At 38.5% G+C, this 19,841-nt stretch overlaps 2 protein-coding genes across 2 annotated transcripts; one reads left to right on the top strand and one right to left on the bottom strand.

Annotated features, from left to right (window-relative positions):
* Nucleotides 1-2,665: 2,665 nt before the first annotated feature.
* Nucleotides 2,666-16,740, bottom strand: gatb (glutamyl-tRNA(Gln) amidotransferase, subunit B). Its single transcript, XM_007230234.4, has 13 exons — nt 16,544-16,740; nt 15,333-15,486; nt 14,974-15,087; nt 10,327-10,525; nt 9,549-9,671; nt 8,251-8,364; nt 8,027-8,111; nt 7,859-7,903; nt 6,207-6,399; nt 5,849-5,982; nt 4,733-4,811; nt 3,527-3,661; nt 2,666-3,389 (listed from the first exon to the last, which is right to left on the bottom strand). The coding sequence occupies exons 1-13, from the start codon at nt 16,702-16,704 to the stop codon at nt 3,264-3,266; spliced, it is 1,662 nt and encodes a 553-aa protein (XP_007230296.1). The 5' UTR covers nt 16,705-16,740; the 3' UTR covers nt 2,666-3,263.
* A 469-nt stretch (nt 16,741-17,209) lies between these two features.
* Nucleotides 17,210-18,504, top strand: dctpp1 (dCTP pyrophosphatase 1). The gene has a single exon (XM_007230236.4). The coding sequence runs from the start codon at nt 17,484-17,486 to the stop codon at nt 17,949-17,951; it is 468 nt and encodes a 155-aa protein (XP_007230298.2). The 5' UTR covers nt 17,210-17,483; the 3' UTR covers nt 17,952-18,504.
* The last annotated feature ends 1,337 nt before the right edge of the window (nt 18,505-19,841 follow it).

The following is a 19,841-nucleotide window of genomic DNA, read 5'->3' as shown; positions in this document are numbered from 1 at the left end:
CACTAATGTAAAAAAATTAAATAAAAAATAGAATATCAAAAAGCTACTTTATTTCAGTGAATTAGTTCAAGATGTGAAACTCACATTATATAGATGTATTACACACAGCGTGATCTATTTTAAGCGTGTATTTCTTTTATTGAAAACCCAAAATTCAGTGTCTAAGAAAATTTGAATATTTTATAAGACTAATTGGTACTTTTGGCAGTGTGGGCAGTGTGCCAAGTCCTGCTGGAAAATGAAATCTGCTCCTCTGCATCTTTTGGCCTACACTGCCAAAAATACCAATTGGAATGGTGGAATAATGAATTCTGAATTATTCCAGCAAATTCTAAAAGGAAAGCATCAGAACATCTGTAAGTGTTCTGAAATTAAAGAGAATGTGGGCCATGCACCAAGATAATGACCCCATCCTAAGCACACAAGTTTCTACTGCTAAGTTTCACAAAAACAGACACATCATGTATCATCAGAGGTGGCCAACTGTGGCTTATTGTCCACAAGAGGGCGCCACATACACGCCTATAGCAGTTCCAGCAGTAGTGCGTTATTACTATACTAGTACAGCCACTATAAGCAGTGTCAGTAGGCAGGTTCCTGCAGTGGCCAGCATGCTTAATGAGAGGCGTAATGAACAGAAATGAGACATTAGTGTTGGAGAAGAAGTTCTGCTGGCAGTATCACTGTAACTGCCTCTCTATCTCTTGGCTCACGTTTATCTTTTACACAAATAACGCTTCATTAAACATAATGATGTTATCTGAACTGTGAGCCTGAGACTGAAATGATTTACTGTATATTATGGTTAACTCAGCTGCCAATTACTCCTCAATTATAACCTTATCTATCATACAATACTGCCAAAAATCAGTAACTCAATCAGTTAAATAAATGAGGCTGTACAGTAGAATATGACGCCATAAAGCTCTTTATATATGTGAATGTAAGAATGATATATGTATGTATATATGATCACAGTATTAGATAGATAATATTGTATTATTGCTGTACAAAAAAAAGCATCTCGAAAAAAGGGATAAAACCTTCTAAACTTTCAATGGATATCAATGTAAAAAAGAGTTTATTTCAGGTCATTCAGGTAAAGTATTTCTATTGGTCCGTTTATCAAAACAAAATTTGACAAAAATAAAGATACTTGTTTTTTATTGGACAGCAACAATATAAGTTTATAGGGCAAAAAAATGCATAATTGTAAGTAGGGATTAGTACTGTGTTGGGCATCTCCTGCCTGGATACAAGATCAGATATAATTGGGCATAAAGGCATACATATAATATATACATACAGCTCTGGAAGAAAAATAAGAGACAACTTAAATAAATGATGAATTTCTTTGATTTTAGCTAACTGAAAACCTCTGGAATATAATCAAGAGGAAGATGGATTTTTGCCCCAGGAGTGATATAAAGTTATCCAAAAGCAGTGTGTAAGACTGGTGGAGGAGAACATGATGTCAAGAGTCATGTTAACTGTGATTAAAAACCAGGGTTATTCCACCAAATATTAATTTTTGAACTCTTAAAACTTTATGAATATGAACTTGTTTTTTTTGCATTATTTGAGGGCTGAAAGCTCTGCATCTTTTTCTCATTTTCTGCAAATAAATGCTCTGAATGACAATAATTTTATGTGGAAATTGGGATAAATGTTGTCCGTAGTTTATAGAATAAAATCACAATGTTCATTTTACTCAAACATATAGCTATAAATAGTCATACAGACTATGAAGGAACACATAAGACACCTTTTTCTGGGTGCGGTCCTAAAGAGTGCCAGTTTCATCATCATAACGTTTTTGCTGGTCTTTGCGGCTGCGCTTGAGGATGTTTTGAATTGACTGACCTTAATTTCTTAAAGTTTCATGAATCTCTTCCTTTACTTAGTTGAGTAGTATATGCATTAGACCATTATTGATTTCCTATGGCATCCTGCACTGTATTTACCTATAAGTGTTGCAGCTGGGCCTGTAGACTCTACTCAACACATCTAGGTTGGGTGAGCATTATCCTGCTGAAAAAGTTGGAAGAAGGATGTCCTGCACTTATCGCTGAGCTGGAAAAGTCCATTGTATTGGGATATTATCACACCAGCCGCTGTAGCAAGTCTGTAACAACCAAAATTTCTCATTTACAACATCAGTTATAAGCTATGCAAATCTAGGCAACAGTAGAATGCTGATGTACAGCCTGAATAGTGGCCAATCTGTCCAAAAACAATGATGTGCCTCTTCTTAACATCACATTTTTATTTTATTCAAATTTTCATTCTGCTTCTGATTAAAATCTCAGAGTTATGAATACTTTTGCAAGCCACTGTAAATTTAACACAGAATTATACCCCACCAATTAGCATGGTATATTCGCTCAGAAACACATAATAACCACGCATAAATAATGCTAGCTTTAGCTTCCATCTTCTGCTAATCTAATTTTCATCTCTTCACCACATCTTAAAAGGTAAATCATACCGTGATTGCCCTTATAAACAGGTGTGCCAATTGTTTCAGGAGTTAATTACCTTCTTCAGATGGCTTTGGGGCTTAAAGGCCAGTGTTAATTACTCGTCTTCCACATGAGCTGCCGGATGAAGTGTAATAATGGGGTTTGCTAAGCAGCACACAAACAACGGGCATGCTGGAGCTGGAAAAAAAAACCCTTCAGTTTATTCGTATTTGAACATCAATACATTCATTTCTGCATCAGCAACCGAGTGACATGTTTACTAATTATTACAAAACAGAGATTCATCACATCTTAGAGGAGGCAACTAGAAAATAAAAGACAGGTTAAATGGAGAAAAGCTATCGATGTAATTGCAATGATTAGAATAGTGCCGTGCACATAAACAGGGTCTGCTCATTTACTTATATTTAATTACTGTTAATACACTTCCTAACCACATTAGTACACTGCCCTGTTACAGATATACGCTGTAGAGCCTTGGCTACAGCAATCTGAGATCATTTCAGACTAATATCTACACAAAAACACTGGATACGGAGGCATGTTTTTTTATTTTACACTGCACTTCTCATGTCAAACCTCTAATTCTTCTCTTCACTGCAGAAACTGAGACCTAGTCCAACCATGTTAAGCTGAGCTAAAGGCTAAAGCTGTTGCCATGCGGGTCAGCCAGATGTAGTAACTCTTCCTGTAGCAGTTTTCTCCAGTTTTCTGTAAGAGTCTTTTGAAGGTGTAGGATCATGACACACACAAAATATGTTTTGGACCTCATACTGGGTGTCATGATGTCATTTTCTCCAGCAGAGCCTTCACCTGCACCGGATCTGCTCGGCCCTTCGTCTCCTTCTGCACGGCTCCCATCAGTTTATTCAGCACTTTTTTATTTCCCGCTCTGATAACTTGCACCTGGGGGCAAAAACATGCACAGAGCCAGCCATAAAACACTGGATTCAACACCAAACTGGAGCTTTAAGCATAGCTATGTACGCCAACAGTTAATGTTAATCAGGTGTAGTGTGTTTTAGGACTCAGATGGGCTTCACCTGTTCAGGGTGAGTGTCCACCACTCTCTGGCAGATTTTCAGCAGTTGCTCTTGGTCACTGACCAATCCTAGATCCAGCTCCTTCACCAGCTGCCTCACGGTCTTTTCTGGAGTCTTCCACATCTCCTGGAAAACCTGTGATAATTATACATCAGAACTGTGAACGGCTGACAGGGTCATGGGCCACTGATGCACATGGAGGTTCTACCTCACGACCTACAACCCTGCTTACGTCTGCTAACACTAAATTTTAGGGATGTGGTGCGCTAATGTGATGATCGGTTTATTGGCATGCTGGGATTTATCCTGGAATTCTCTATAACAGAAATAATCAGCTTTCTCTCTCCTTTTCTCTCTCTTTTTTCTATCAGAATAATTGTTGGTTATTGTTTGAAGTCACTTCAAAAGCAGTAAGCAGCTAAAAATATAAAACATTTATTGTATTCTAAAATATTTTAGGTACTATAGTAGTAAACACAGATAAAACTGGATTTGAACTGGCAATCTCCTGATCATAGTTGCAGCACTTGGGGCTCTGAGTGCTGGAACACTCAGAGCCCCCAATTCAAGAGTTTTTATGATACAAAAAACACACTGAAAGAGCTGTGATAACACTTTAAATAACACTAACTGCAATACCCACATGCAGCAATATAGGGAGCTTTTAATGCTGCAGACAGTGCTCAAATGTCCTAACAGGACTGGAGGTAGAGTGAGGCAGAGCAAGGTAGAACGAGGCAGAGCGAGGAAGTAGAGAAAGGCAATGTGACTGAGGTCGAACGAGGCAGAGCAAGTTTGGTAGAGCGAGGTAAAGCATAGTAGAGTATGGTAGAGGTCCTACAGTGACTGACAAACTAAACTACTTCTCAACTCGAAACAAATAGTGTAGCTAAAAAAACATGCAAAAAGCTTAAACTGATTTAAGATTTAAACTAATTATGTTTCACATCAAGACCAGGATATTAAACAGCATCATCACATTTCATATTTTTGTCCATATCGTACACCACCCAGCTACACAAAAACAGACGGAGTAGACTCATTACTATTACAGAGTATTTAAATAAATCAGATTGTTTTGTACTTTTTGGAACCCTTGGAAAGTTGAGTGGATGTTTTTCAGGAGCCCTCATGCAGAGTGTCTTGAGCGTAGCGCAGTGTTGAATATGGAAACAGGATTAGTGAAGCGTTCCCTTTCTGACTCACCACTTTGGCAGCAGAAGATGAGATGTGACCAGATTCCAGAACGTTCAGCAGATCCGCCAGAGCTTCAGCAGAGACAGGACTGAGAGAAAGAATTGAAAAAATTTTTGGAAAATTACCAAAAATGTGCATATATCATGAATTAGTAGAAATCCCCTACTTTGTGCTTCCACTGACTGGCCACTTCATTAGAAACACTGTATAGGTGTAGAAATATACACCATAGTATTCTGGACATTTTATCAGCCCTCTTCATTCCATCATCACGGGTCATGTTCGTACCACAAGGCCACTGTCTGGAAGCACAAGGTGGTAGCGAGGGGTTTCCGATAAAGTGGCCACTGACTGCAAACCAAGGTAGTTATAATAGGGATTTCTAATAACGTAGCCAACACAAGCAATGGGGTTTTAATACACTGCCAGCCTCTGGTGCAAGTACAGCAAGACAAATGAAACATTGTGTGTGTGTGTGTGTGTAAGTGCGGCCTGGTTTGGGCCCAGGAGAACTCATTACTGGATGCTACTTTAGCCACAGCATCATGGCTGGCTAACTCTCCTCCAGGCCTGTGTATGTATGTGTATGTATGTGTGTGTGTGTGTGTGTGTGTAAGCAATTTGGCCCCACTCACTCAGTGTCAATGAGCACCGTAAAAAACATGGAGCTGATCATCAAGTCTGTCTTGGATCAGTGATCTAGAGCGCACACTTGCATACATCCCAAGGCAACAAGCAAATACAACCTCAATTTCTCGTTATTTATTGCCCCTAAAGTGCAATCGGCAGCAAGAAGGAGCAAACGGAGTGGAAACACAGACACACACAGCACACACAGACACACACTTTCACTACCTTGTCAAAATGTACTACCGCAGTATACCGTATTTTTCTCACTGGATTATAAGACTCACTATAAAGAATAAACATCTATTTTCTGGTCTATTTTCATTCATAAGGTGCACTGAATTAAACAGAACAGGGGTGTTGTCATGTTTCCCTTATAATTCAGACTATCTCGCCGCTGGGTAATGGTGGTGGGGTAGCTAACTAAGTTAAGTAAAGCTAAGCTAAAGGGAATAAACTAATAAAAAGTATATGGGATCCACTCACTGACAGACTCACCTCTGAGTGACCTTTAGACCCTGCTGGTGCAGATTACTCAGGAGTTCCTGCATCACCCAGCCAATCACCTTCCTCGGCTCTGCTTTAGCGTTCTGGATCACCCGCTCAAAGTAATCAACCAGCCCATCCTCATTCTGAAACACAGGACATACAACCATAAACAGATATGTAAAACAATAAATACTGTGGATAAAATAACACATTAGTAATAGAAAGATGTTTATGATATAGTACAGTGTGTTTATAATAATATATCTGCCAGGTGTTTCATTTGTTGTGAAATAACTACTGTACTTTTTCCATGATACCAGTAAAACCCAGAGAATGAAGTGCATGACTGTTGGGAGATTCAGCTCACCACCAGTGTAAAGCTGTGTTCAGGCAGGATTCTGTACTGCTCCACCAGTCTCGCCCGTCTCACTCCTGGCAGCTCTGGAAGCTCAGCCTCCAGCCTGTCAATCAACACCACCTGGGCGGGGTCAACGCCAGCAGGTACTGATGCCACGCCCTCATAAACAAACAGAGGGGGCAGATTCGGCTCAGGCATGAACCTGAAAGAGAGAGAGAGAGAGAGAGAGAGAGAGAGAGAGAGAGAGAGAGAGAGAGAGAGAGAGAAAGAGAGAGAGGGAGAGAGGTAGAGAGATATAGAAACAGAGAGATAGATAGAGAGAGATAGAGGGAGATAGAGATAGAGAGATAGAGATAGAGAGATAAAGATAGATTGAGATCGAGATAGATATAGAGGTAGAGAGAGAAAGAGATAGAGAGAGATAGAGACAGAGAGAGAGAGAGAGAGAAAGAGAGAGAGGGAGAGAGGGAGAGAGGTAGAGAGGTAGAGAGATATAGAGATAGAGAGATAGATAGAGAGAGATAGAGAGATAGAGAGATAGAGAGATAGAGTGAGATAGAGAGATAGAGATAGATTGAGATCGAGATAGATATAGAGGTAGAGAGAGAGAGAGAGAGAGAGAGAGAGAGAGAGAGATAGAGAGAGAGATAGATATAGAGGTAGAGAGAGAGATAGAGATAGAGAGAGAGAGAGACGTAAAGAGAGATTAGAATCTGAAAATTGCAGTGTTCATTATCTTGCATTAGACCCGGCAAAAGTCACTAAATACAATACGAGTTCTAATTCTACATTTTTTTTATTTAATAGTGTATTATTACATTATTATTCAGCGGATTAAATGTAAGTTTAGTACATTAATTATCAATGAAAATAACAATAACAGACAATATAATATAACAATAGCATCATATTATACTACTTCTATTTTTACTACTATTACTATTAATTAATAACTATAATTTATTACTACTACTACTACTACTAATTCTAATAAGAATACAAATAAGAATAATGATATTAATAATCATAATACTGAGAGATACTATATGTTAATGTGAATTAAACCTCAATAGAATAGCCAAATTTAAGGTGGAGTTAAGGTGGACAGCAGAAGAGAAGGACAGAAGAGAAAAACACCAGAGAATGTAATCGAGTGCAACAGTGAAAAAAGGGAGAGAGACAGAGCTACAGAAAAGTGCAAGCTGTTCTAGAATGGGTGGTGTGTGTTTGTGTGTTTGTGCGAGGTTAGAGTAGTGGTGGCGTTAGTGTGTGTTGTGTTGGTATAAGTGTATCAGATACAGCAGTGCTGCTGGAGTTTTTAAACATTGTGTTTAATCACTCACTGTTCACTCTATTAAACACTCCTACCTATCTGCTCCACTGTGTAGACATAAAGTCAGAGACAGAAACTCTTTAAGAACAGAGTAAAGGAGGATAATAAATTGTAGAAACGAATACAGGACTACAGCCTGTAATTATTAGAAAACTACAGTGTGTCCTATACGATCAGTGGAGAAACGAGAGAAGGCGGTTATGTTCTGATCGTAGTATATGAACATGTATAGCCAATAACAGCTTACGTTAATTATGCTAGTAATTATTCTCGGTTATAGGAAAAGAATAAACACTCCCTCTCTAACCCAACCAGCCATTGTTCTCACCTGTAGTCCTGCAGTCCCTCTTTGTCTCTCATAGAGACTGTAGTTCTGGTAGAGAGGAGAGAAGAACACCAGTGTTAATTTGTACTTTCAATTATAAAATCTACCGCAGTCTAATCACTTCATTTACAGGTTATCATTTTGACTTTTGACCATGCTGGGCTTCCTTACCCAGATTTGTTGTCAAAGGCTCTAGTCTCATTCACGACGGTCCCTCCACTCTCTAGAACCTTTATCTGCCTCTGGATCTCATAATCTGTAGATCAACATCAACAGCAAGAGGACACGCTCAGTCAGCATGGAAATACCTCGTCCAGCGTAACAGTCAGAAAATAATGGGCGGAGTCTAAAGTTATTGATTATTGAGGTGTATTTAATAGTCATAATGTCCTCACCTATGGCTCTAGCTACGAATCGAGCGCTGTTAATGTTCTTCACCTCAGTCCTCACACCCAGTGGCTCTCCGGGACGATGCACAGAGACGTTAGCATCCACTCTTAACTGACCCTCTACGCAAAGAGAAAGAGAGAGTGAGAGGAAATTTATACATATGATTTAATAAAAGAAAAGTTAACACTGTAAAAGTAAAGTAAAGTAAAAAAACTTTACAGAGCATCACCTGTGTGTGAGCATCCATATTAATAAAAATCTGTGTTTACATCACTAAATAAATACTGATGAAAAAACACCAAAAAAAAAAAAAACGCTAATGCATGCCTATCATGACAGGACATAATTAATAAAATTGATTAATGACTTTAAAAATGTATGCCTTAAATGTTTCTTAATTTAATATTCTTTGATGAATCATGATTAATTGCATCTGTTCTTCTTAAGACTTCAGTAAGAGTTTAATAATGGATATTTAAATGTTAACAATGAACGAATAAATGTAAGAATTATATTTTTATTAGTGGTGTCAATCACTAATTACAGAATAATAGTATAACATCACAACATGATCCTTTGATTAATTACACTTTTTTAATGTGCTGAGTAAAGGGGAAAAAGGGAAAGAGAAGAGAAAAGAGGGAGGGAGAGAAATAAACATGACAGGAAGAAGAAAATAGAAAAAGGCAACAAATGAAAGAGAGAGAGAAAGGGGGGGGGCTGTAAATGAACTTGCTGAAATCACTCATTTGCTGCAGTGCTGGATTCTGGGAAACTCTGCATGCAAGGTTGCGCATAAATTTGAATGTGAATGATTTCATTTGCATGAAGCAGGTGAGTACCGCGCGGCCTGCGCTCGGCTAAAGCCCTCTCACTGCTTCAAACCCAAACCCACTATGTTCTGTATTCTGCTTCAGGGGCCTTTTGATTAAACTGGGACGCTTGAATTTCTCATTATGGGAAGACAACGGTTGGACTGGGCCGTGACAAGCTGCAACTAGATGAAGGAGAAACCAATTATTTACTCTCTTTAAGATTCCAGTGTGATCTGCTTCAAAACCACACCACACACTGCTTCTGCTTCTCACACACACACACAAACAAACACACAAACAAACACACAAACAAACACACACCCTGCAGCAATTAGATATCAGTGTTTTAGTCAGCCAGTCAGCATCTGTCCTTAACAATTATTCTGCAGTACTACATTCCACCCACTGGCCACTTTATTAGAAACTTGGTCAGACTTTAACACACAAGTTATTGTGTGTGTGTGTGTGTGTGTGTGTGTGTGTCTAACCAGACATGTTCCCCTGGCAGGTGTCGAGGGCCTGTAGAATCAGCTGGAGCTCTCTCACTGCCGCCGCAGCTTCATCACCACAACTCATATCCGCCTCCATCACCAACTCCATCAGACCCACACCTAGAGAGAGAGAGAGAGAGAGAAAGAGAGAGAGAGAGAGAGAGAGACAGAGAGAGACGATAAGAAAGAGAAAGCAACAGGCGTAGAGAGAAAGACAACAAGAGTGTCAGAAAGTGAGAAAGAAAGAGAGGCGGAGAAAAGGTAAAAAAGAACAGAGGAAAGTGCAGAAAACAGTAAGAGACAAAGGGAAAAAAAAGAATGAGAACAAGGCAGAAGAACATACAGAAAAGAGCAAGGGAGAGATAAAACAATAGAAAGAAAAGGCATGAGAAAGAAATGAGATTGAGGGAGAGTAAGAGGAAGAAAGAAAGAAAGAAAGAAAGAAAGAAAGAGTGCAAAAGAGAGCAAGTTAAATAGGACATAGGTAGCAGAGGAAATTGGGAAAGTGGAGAAAACAGAGAGAGAACAAGCATGAAAGGAGCATGAGAAAATAAAATAAGCGAGAGAGAAAGAGAGGAAAGAGAGAGAAAACACACAGTGAGAGAAACAGCAGGAGAGAAGGTGAAAAAAGAGGGAGGAACAGAGAGAACAGATGGAGAGAGAGAAAGAGAGAAAACGTTATGGAAATAAAAGAGTGTACAGATTGAACAGGTGATGTTCTTCTTTTATTACAGTCTGATTCTCTGCATGGTGGGATTAAAGCAGCAGGCCGTACCTGCTCTGTTCAGGTCTATCAGAGTCTGGCTGTTCTGCTCGTCATGCAGACTCTTCCCGCTGTCCTGCTCCAGCTGGATCTGTTTGATCCTGACACGCCTGCTCATCACCTGACCCCTCTTCTTCCCTCCTAAGTAGCTGTAGTTCAGTAACCCATTCACTGCAATGGGGAGTCTCTGCTGGGTGATCTGGTAACCTGCCTGAGAGTGAACACACACACACACACACACTTTATAATCTGAAATACCGTGCTCATGTAATATAACTAGGTAGAGGCAGAATAAGGTAGAGTAAGGTAAAGGGAGGTATAGTAAATGAATGAGGTAGAATGAGGTAGAGTGAGGCAAAATGAGAGAGCGAGGTAGAGAGATGTATAGATTGAGTGAGGTTGAGGTCCACAGTGAATGCACACACTAACAACTTCTTATATTATGGAAAAATTAGTGCAGTCAAGCAGTTGTCTCTAAAAACTAATTTTATTTTAAAATCCTTTTTATTGTGCTTCACATCAATATCAGGATATTCAACAGCGTTTTCACACATCACAGTTTTTCTCCCTAATCTGAAACAGTCCAGCCACATTTTGTTCAGTGTCATTTCAATTACTCTGACTTTAATTAAAACACTTTGGCCAAAGGCCCAATCCAGCACAGAAAGTTCCAACTGCAGATCCAATTCCATCCGAGGAATTTGTTGGAATTGACACGGATACAATCCTGCCATATGGGCACTTAGGCTCTGACAGATAAAAAACATGGCTGTCAGGATGTTTACAGCAAATTAGCTGGATTTTAGCTGCAATTGCTTTTTGGAAAGACAACCATTTTTGGTTGCTTTTAGATAAAAACTGCAACTGCAAATAAAAAAACCCTTAATATTTCATTTTATTGTGGATAACATAAACCCAAAATATACAGCTCCTGAAAAATTTAGAAACCACTTCAGTTTCTGAATCAGTTTCTCTGATTTTGCTATTTATAGGTATTTGTATAAATAAAATGAACATTGCTGTTTCTTTAATTTTACAATTTTACTACAAACATTATTTATCCCAAATTCCAAATAGAAATATTGTCATTTAGAGCATTTATTTGCAGAAAATGAGAAATGGCTGAAATAACAAAAAAATATGCAGGGCTTTCAGACCTCAAATAATGCATTATTTAAAAAAAAATCAGATTTTTAAAAATTTTAATAGTTCAGAAATTAGTATTTGTTTGAATAACCCTGGTTTTTAATCACATTTATGCATCTTGGCATGTTCTCCTCCACCAGTCTTACACACTGCTTTTGGATAACTTTATGCCTTTACTCCTGGTGCAAAAATTCAAGCGGTTCAGTTTGGTTTGATGGCTTGTGATCATCTATCTTCCTCTTTATTATATTCCAGAGGTTTTCAATTTGGTAAAATCAAAGAAACTCTTAATCTTTAAGTGCTCTCTTATTTTTTTCCAGAGCTGTATTTCATGCTTTTTCTTTATATAAGTCAGAATAAGTCAGGACTACAGACTTTTACAACCAATTTTGTATTGTTTTGTTAAAAAAACTAAATGGACACCCGTCTTGAAGGCAGCACATGGTAATATAAATCATTATTAATATTGACTTATTAAAATATTTTTGTAAATGAATGCAGTACTGATTGAAAACATAATATTCTGAGACTTGATATACTGATATTTTCTTACACCTCTAATCTAAAAACCTGTATTTTGTTCTTTAGGCTGTTTGGTCTTCAGTTAATTTGGTCTTTAGCTCGTTTGGTCTTCAGAGAAAAGATCCTACACCACTACTACACACTGTTCCCATAGCAACTCCTCTGCTATTCCACAAAAACAAGAAACAAAAAAAGAGGGGGAAAAAGGAGAGGATGATCATTAATCATAGTTATTGGCGTGCCAAAAGAAACAGAAAACATATACACAGGGAAAAAAGACACCGCCATCTGTGAAATCCACCAAATCAATTAATTTATTACTGGAACCAACAAAAACAAACGCAACTGAGCAGTGGAGAAATTGGATTTGCGAGGCTGAGGCGATGGATGAAGGAGAGTAATGATACACAGTTTTTTGCTTTATTGTCCCTCAGGATGCTCTCCTCCAGATTTAAATGGGAAAATCATCAGTGGTTAGTGAATGCAGGAGAAAACATCCACTTGGGGTATACTGGATATCTGTACTGCAGCCAAATAATAAGCCAGAAAAATAAAACATGGACTACAACACAGTCGATAACCGGGAAATTATTCTAATGGTGCACAACTCTACTATTGAGCAGGATTAGATGTTATCACACCTGAAAGTGCAGTCCAGAGTCTGGACCGAGGTTCATGTATGTGTTGCATCATATTTTGTACATTTAGTCCAGTTAGTTTTGGTTGAACACTGTAGTTAAGTGACTTTACTACATCCTGATATCATCATGCTAGCATCATCATGGGTGGAGTCTCCTTGTACTTCACACTGATTGGTTTGTAGACGGGTGTCAGTTTAACATGTTGCCTTTACAGATATTGAGGCTAATTCTGCCTTCCTGACACAATTTTACTTCACGTAAAGTTTCAGTTTAATCTAATCTATGAGCTAATGGGTTCAGGCTGACAGCTGATTTTGTCACCAACAATTTGTTGTGCTTGCTGAAAAGTATTTGGACATGGTCAAATTGTTTTTTTTATAATGCTGCCATGATCTATAGTGCATTCAGCCAGTTCATTAGAAACACCGTATGGCTGCGACTAATATTATTGGAGAATACACATTAAATTTTCCAGATATCTGATATTTTTCCACCACTAAAGCCCTTAACTCAAAGATGTTGTCCATTTTCCTGCCTACTCTCATTCATTTAACTGTGTAATTCTTCTTTCTTTTTTACTTCTTCTTTTTAAAAGTCACATGAATTCTGATCTGGCTGTTCAGACTGAGTTGTATTGCCACAAATCAAATATAAATTGGCCTAATTCGAAAATTTAAATACACGATCAAGTGTGCTTTTTGCTGTTTACACTGCCACACAAACGACATCCCTGTGCCACATATAACATAAAAGATCAGATTTTGGGCCACATTTACCTGCTGTGTAAAGTTCTGTATGCAAAGATGTACAATCTCCATTACCCTTTTTTAAAATCTTGATAAATCAAAATAATTCTATTAACCTCCCTGTCCGAGATAAGGGCTGTGTAAATGTATTACTATAAAAAAAAAAAAACCTAAACTATCGGTTTAATTGTGACAGAGATGCGGAGGCTTTATCCAGGCTTTGTGTCAGAATTAAAGCGGCAGTCACGCTGAACGTTTCTACCAGCTCTAATAACATGGCTCGGCACCCTGGCAGCTAATCCACACGTCTAATTACAGTCAGTGTTCTTCAGCAGAGCTTCAGGACACACGGACATGCTTCACAAACGCCACTCTAATTCCAAACCACTGCTGGGGTGAAAACCAGTCAGGGGCCTGCTGGTACTGGAGAATTGGGCAGAAACTCAGCACTTTTCCTCACGTATGTTTGAAACAATATTTGACACTTATTCTCGCTTTTTCTGCTAGTTATCAGCACAGCAGCGGGGCTGTCACTGCTTACCAGAAGTCTTTACTGCCTCTCAGGGAGAAAAAAGACCAGCAGGTAATCTTATTAGAACATTTTTAATCAACTGGTCACACTGCAACGCTGAATGCACTGCTTTAGATATTGGAAGAAAAAAAAAGAAACCAATTCTAGAGTTAATTTAGTCTGTAAAATCTCAGAACTGCTTTTAGTTCAACATACAGTATGTTGGAATTACACTTTATTGCTACTTGATTTTTAAACATGCTTTAAACACACTGTAAATATTATATACCAAATGTAATTGGACAGGAAGTAGTATTGTGTCCCATGACTTTTGTCATGTCCTATGGAAGGTAAAGAACACTACACTGACCTGTGGGATGTGTGTGTGGTGACTCCTGCATTGATTTTAGTCATGCAGGTTATGCTGGTGATGATAGTGAACATCTCACGATACGATAATATTTGTTATTTGATGAAACAATGATGATTGTTTTTTTGGCATATTAACAATTATATTTTCTAACATAATTAAAAATAAAAAAGCTGCAGTTAAAAAGTAATTTTACCTATTTTTTATTGTATCCTATTTTGGGTGAAAGGCTAGCATGTGTCTTCTCATACATGCAACATGCAAATTCAGCCACCTCAGCCATTTCTGCCGGTGTTGCAGAAATACCGGGTATCCAGCGCACTCCCAGGAAAGTGCAGCAACCCAGCTCTTATACATCAGCTAACAGACGCCTGTGCTGACCAACGTTACATTGGGAGGGATGAGGGGACAGAGCGCCAATTAACCACCCAGAGAGAGCAAGGCCTATTGTCCTCTCTCGGACTCCGGCTGCTGATGGCAAGCAGCATGATCCAGGATTTAAAAACAGCAATCCTCAGATCACAGGGGGAGCATAAACTACACCTCGGTCCACTGGACCACTCAGAGCCACCAGGCATGAGTTTCAACAGGTTCTACTGCTACATTTGCCATGTTTGTGCCAAAGTCCTTCCACAAATGCTACAAACATACTCACACAGTTTGCTTTGTAGTATACACAATCATTAGATTTATATTCTTCATAAAATAAAAAAAAATGCTCACAGGCATATCAGCGTAAAAGTAGTGCTTCCTGTCGAAAAGAGACTTCCTGTTAATGGTGCAGTTGAAGGCCAGGCCCGTTATCACTGCTGCCTCCACACACCTTTTGTTTAGCACCTAAACAAATACAAAGCGCAGACAACACAGACTTAGTACCATGGTAAAATGAAAATTCATGACTTCTTTTATGACTAAGGTTAAATACTGAACATTTCATTAGAATTTTAGTATAAAAAAGATACAATTAATCATTATACAAAGAGATATTTGTGCTCTAAAATGCTCTAAATTACATAATTAGAATTGTTTCAATATTTCTATATACAGAATCTCTACCTTAACCTGAAAGCTCTAAAACCTACCGGAAGAGTTCCAGGCAGAGAAGCATCTAAAAACGCCACTGATGAATTGGGTGGGCTGTAGAAGGTCACGCGTGAGCTGGAGAACAGTTTAGAGTTCGAGTGGATCTGTGCATGGATCTCCAGCCCAACGACCCCACACAGCTGAGGGGAAATACTAATGAATCAGAAAAACAGTCTGTTATTATATATATTATATTAATATAACAAATTACAACAACCTTGCAATAACAAACAACATGTTAAGGGTTTTGGAAGTCCTGATAAAACATTAATTAGCCAGCATGCTAATGCTAGTGATATTAGGGAACATAATGATACAGTGACCGTCCCCTTTAATGCCGCCTTCTTGTTTTTATACTTTAGTATAAAAACATGTTGTTTTTTTTTATATGTTTTTTAATTTAGTACAGTATTTAGTATATGTCACTTAGGGACTTTATGAGTTTATGACTAAGAAAGTGCTGTAAGGAACTTATCTTAAGTCACAATCTTGACTTAAGCCTTTATCTGAAAGAGGTAGAATCAAATGATCTGAGCAGCTGAGGGTGTAGGAGATTTTACCAAAGGTGGCCATACAGTATCATACGGACAGAATTTAGGCAAAAAGACAATTTTGCCAAAAAATGATTTTAAGTAATTATTTTAGGAGGGTGACAATATGTAACTGATGTTTCAAAAGTCAGTATCTTTGAAGAGCGTGTTTATAGTCCTCAGTCTCTATAATTTAGTTTTAATTTGTTTAAGAACGATTTGGCTGGAGACAAATTGCTGGTCTATAACCATCCTGCATCTTGTTTTCCTCAGTTTAGACTTTACAACATTTAAAACTCACCAATAAATTGTGTTTCTTATTGTCAAGCCTTTCATTAAACATATTATAAATTACAGATTTAATATGTATATTTATATATTACTGTAATCTATTACTGTAACGAATAACCTGACTTCCTGAGAATGATAACAGCATAATAGGAGGTTTATGGGAGATTTTACCACAGGAGAAGATTTAGGTGAAATATTCAAAGCTAATTATTTTAGGAACAATATTCATGTATAACCTGCTACAGTAATAGAAATACTGTCACGCGTTTTTAAGCCACAGTATAAAGGGTTTCACAGTAAAACACTGTGGGTCTGGTTTCTTTATAAAGCCCATTCAGACCCTGATGACCCCTGGATGAGAAGAGGAAACACTAAACCCGCTCTCTTACCGGTTACTCTGAGTGCTGGGCTGAATCTGTCGTGCGGATCCAGATGTGCACAGACTGCTGATCGAGGGGTTACACAGCTGAACACCGCAGACATGTCTAAATCTCATAAATCCACACAATCTCTGCACTACTGCGCTGTGTCCCGATGAGGAGGCAGCCATTGCTGAGTGTTTATAACGCGGGGAGATCTGGGAAACCGAGTTCTTAGCAGCTCTGTGGAAGAGCGACAAGCGCAAGAGCGAAGTTCCTGAGAACTACATTTCCCACAATGCAACAGTACCACCCCGCGTATTGACGCATTACGTCGGGATCCCACGTGCGAGAACCGAATCTTACTGTGCCTGGATATGTAAAATTAACAGATTAAATAAAAAATCTAAAACTCATTTGTGAACCTGTTTAAAATATATATTACTGTACCAGGAGATATATTAATAGTACCTTCACCTTGAATCTTGAGTTAATAAAGCAAGAGTCTTCTTACAAAAATAATAATTTTAGTGTTAAGTACGTTTACAGGTGAATACTTTTATTTAATAGGGAAGGACTAAAAATAGAGTACATACTCTTTTCTTTTTAGGATTCAATATATTTTAGGTTAACTGGAATAATCTTTTAGCCGTATCTACGGCTCTGATAAATACACACGTGAATCCCGCCTCTTCCTTGGTGATGCACTTTCATCATTTCCGTCGCACAGGCAGAGTTGGCGGGAGATTTTCATGTGCTGCAGTGCTGAGTCTGCTAATAATGCCAGTTTAATTGTTTATTTTTTTATTTTAAAAAGCATTTTGTTTTATAATCATTTAGCATTGAGGCAGTGGGTCAGTTTCTCTCTTTTTCACTGTGAAAACATAGGTAGAGTTAGTTGCCCATTGCGCGTTTGTTTTGAATCTGTTATTTTACCTCTTTTTAATCACTAAAAGTAAACTCCGTGATCATGGAAGCTCAGCAGAACGGAACCGCCCGCGTTAACGGAGCGGCGCGGCCCGCGGAGACCCCCGAGCAGCGCTCCGACCCGGAGGGAGGGCAGTTCAGCTTCAGCGCCGAGCCGAGCCTGGAGCAGATCCGGCGGCTGCAGGCCGAGTTCACAGAGGAGCGCGACTGGAGCCAGTTCCACCAGCCGCGGAACCTGCTGATGGCGCTGGTCGGGGAGGTGGGCGAGGTGGCGGAGCTGTTCCAGTGGCGCGGGGAGGTCTCCGAGGGCCTGCCGGGCTGGAGCGACTCCGACCGGGAGAAGGTCGCCCAGGAGCTCAGCGACGTGTGCATTTATCTGGTGGAGCTGGCGGAGAAGTGCCGGGTGGACCTGCCCCAGGCCGTGCTGCGGAAGATGGAGCTCAACCGGAGAAAATACCCGGCCAGCAAAGTGCACGGATCCGCGAAGAAGTACACCGAGTACACGGACTGAGGCTGGCCGGGCTACACGCATTCTCACCTGGCTACACGCGGCTGGAGAGCCCCTGCTCTGAGTTACAGCCGCGGAGCTGCTTGTGGATAAGCCCTGAATCCCCTTTGCTTCAGCAATCAGTCTTTTATTTTAAATCTATCCTTTTTTATTTAGGACATGATTTTATCTCGTTTTTTGCACGTGTGTACAGACCTGGTAAAGGAACTGTGGGGGATAACTTTGGGACTTTTGCACTTGTTTCATCACAAACGTGCCAGTTTCGCCCTGTTTGAACAATCAGTACTATTTTATTTTTTTAAATCTTTGCTCCAAATGGTTGATTTTGACATTTGGTCTACTGTAAATGACTCAAGAATATTTGTTCACTGTCCATATTTGAGTAAGAGCCAAAAAGCATGTTACTATATTTTATGCCTTCGTTGGAATATAAAGAAATGGTTCCTAGTCTTTATTTTCACCTGAAGTGCAACGTTCACCCCTTTTGCTGCCACTAAAAAAAACTACACTTAAGGGTAAAACAAAGGTTACCAATAAACTGTTTTGGTTCTTTACAGTTTAGAGTTTTCTTTGTTCTATAATCTGGTTTAAAGCTGCTCAGCAGAAACACATTTTTGGTAAAAACCGATGATTTTAACCAAGTGATATTTTAAGAAAAATAAGGGTAAATTGTTTATAATGGTTTAAAAAAGACTGAATATTGTGTACAAACAAACGTGTCTGTCGTACAGTCTTAATTCTCAAATACTATATTTTTTGTTATTTTTTAAGCATTACTATGGTTCATTTTGTGGTGTAAAACGAGCTGGGAAACAGGGCACATCAATACTAATTAGAGGTGTGACGAGAAAGAAATATATTATTAAAACTCACAAAATGCAAAAGTGCAGGTGATTTAAAAAGAATGGATATTTAAGTAATTATCATGTAATTCTGATAATTAAGGTTTACTCGTACTTATAATGGATTAGGTATGATTTATCAAATGCAGTGAAAACGGAGCCCAAGACATACTCTAATTATGTCCGCTTAGGGTCAAGATATAATATATAAATATGTTAAAATAACATTGAATAATACAAAGTCGTATTACACATATAAAGTGATTTTTATATTATTTTTGTAGTTGGCACTCCAATATTAGGTTAATAGATTCTGCTGTTGGCTGCTGCCACTGTAGCTAAGCAGCTCTGTGGTGGATAATAACATACTTAGCTAATAATGGGAGAAGTGAAGAATTTTCTCTCTGGAGCAGAGAAAAGAAAAAAGAAGCTTGTGGAAGAGAAAAAAAATTGCAGGATTAAGGTAGGTTTAAATATTAAACTTTAACAATAAGTTTCCTCATCATTAACCAATTAGGCTTCCGTTCAGTTTCTACTGTGAATGTTTGTTAGCTGGCTAGCTAACAAAAAGCCCTTTAGCTAGCATTATATATGCTACCAAATAAAATAAAATGTAAGCTGTTAAATATATAAACTTAGGTTATTAAAGATATCAGGACGGTTTAGTATATTCACTTTTACCTTATTGTAGGTTACTTACACTTCTAATGGTGCTGTAATAATGTCGGTTTATTCCTCTTCTGAAGTTAGCTAATGCTAACTCTCCGGTACTTCAGGAATACAGCAGATATATTATGATTTTCACGCGGATGTTTGTTTGACTTAACATTATTTGTTTTTTAAAAAGCTGTTAATATTTAGGGCTCAATTGTTGTTTTTTTAAACAACTAAATGTGTAATACGCAGTAAACTCTGGGTTAAATTGGAGAAAAATGTAATAAAAATAAAACAAGCTGTGCCAAGTAAATTATCTAAAAGCTCTCAAAGTATCAAATTACACCAAACGGTTAAGAATACACTGCCTGAGTTTTAAGGATTTTTTAGGTGTGAA

This window comes from Astyanax mexicanus, chromosome 25, assembly GCF_023375975.1.
Source record: "Astyanax mexicanus isolate ESR-SI-001 chromosome 25, AstMex3_surface, whole genome shotgun sequence".
Classification (NCBI taxonomy): Eukaryota; Metazoa; Chordata; class Actinopteri; order Characiformes; family Acestrorhamphidae; genus Astyanax; species Astyanax mexicanus.
This window is presented reverse-complemented; position numbering and strand designations above follow the sequence as displayed.

What these genes read in the sequence shown, in the direction of transcription:
- gatb (XM_007230234.4), bottom strand. Translation starts at nt 16,704, where the DNA reads ATGGCTGCCTCCTCATCGGGACACAGCGCAGTAGTGCAGAGATTGTGT. An exon ending in CTCTGCCTGGAACTCTTCCG is followed by an intron (nt 15,088 to 15,332) that starts GTAGGTTTTAGA and finishes GTATTTGTTTAG; the next exon opens with GTGCTAAACAAAAGGTGTGT. An exon ending in GCCTTTGACAACAAATCTGG is followed by an intron (nt 7,904 to 8,026) that starts GTAAGGAAGCCC and finishes CCTCTCTACCAG; the next exon opens with AACTACAGTCTCTATGAGAG.
- dctpp1 (XM_007230236.4), top strand. Translation starts at nt 17,484, where the DNA reads ATGGAAGCTCAGCAGAACGGAACCGCCCGCGTTAACGGAGCGGCGCGG.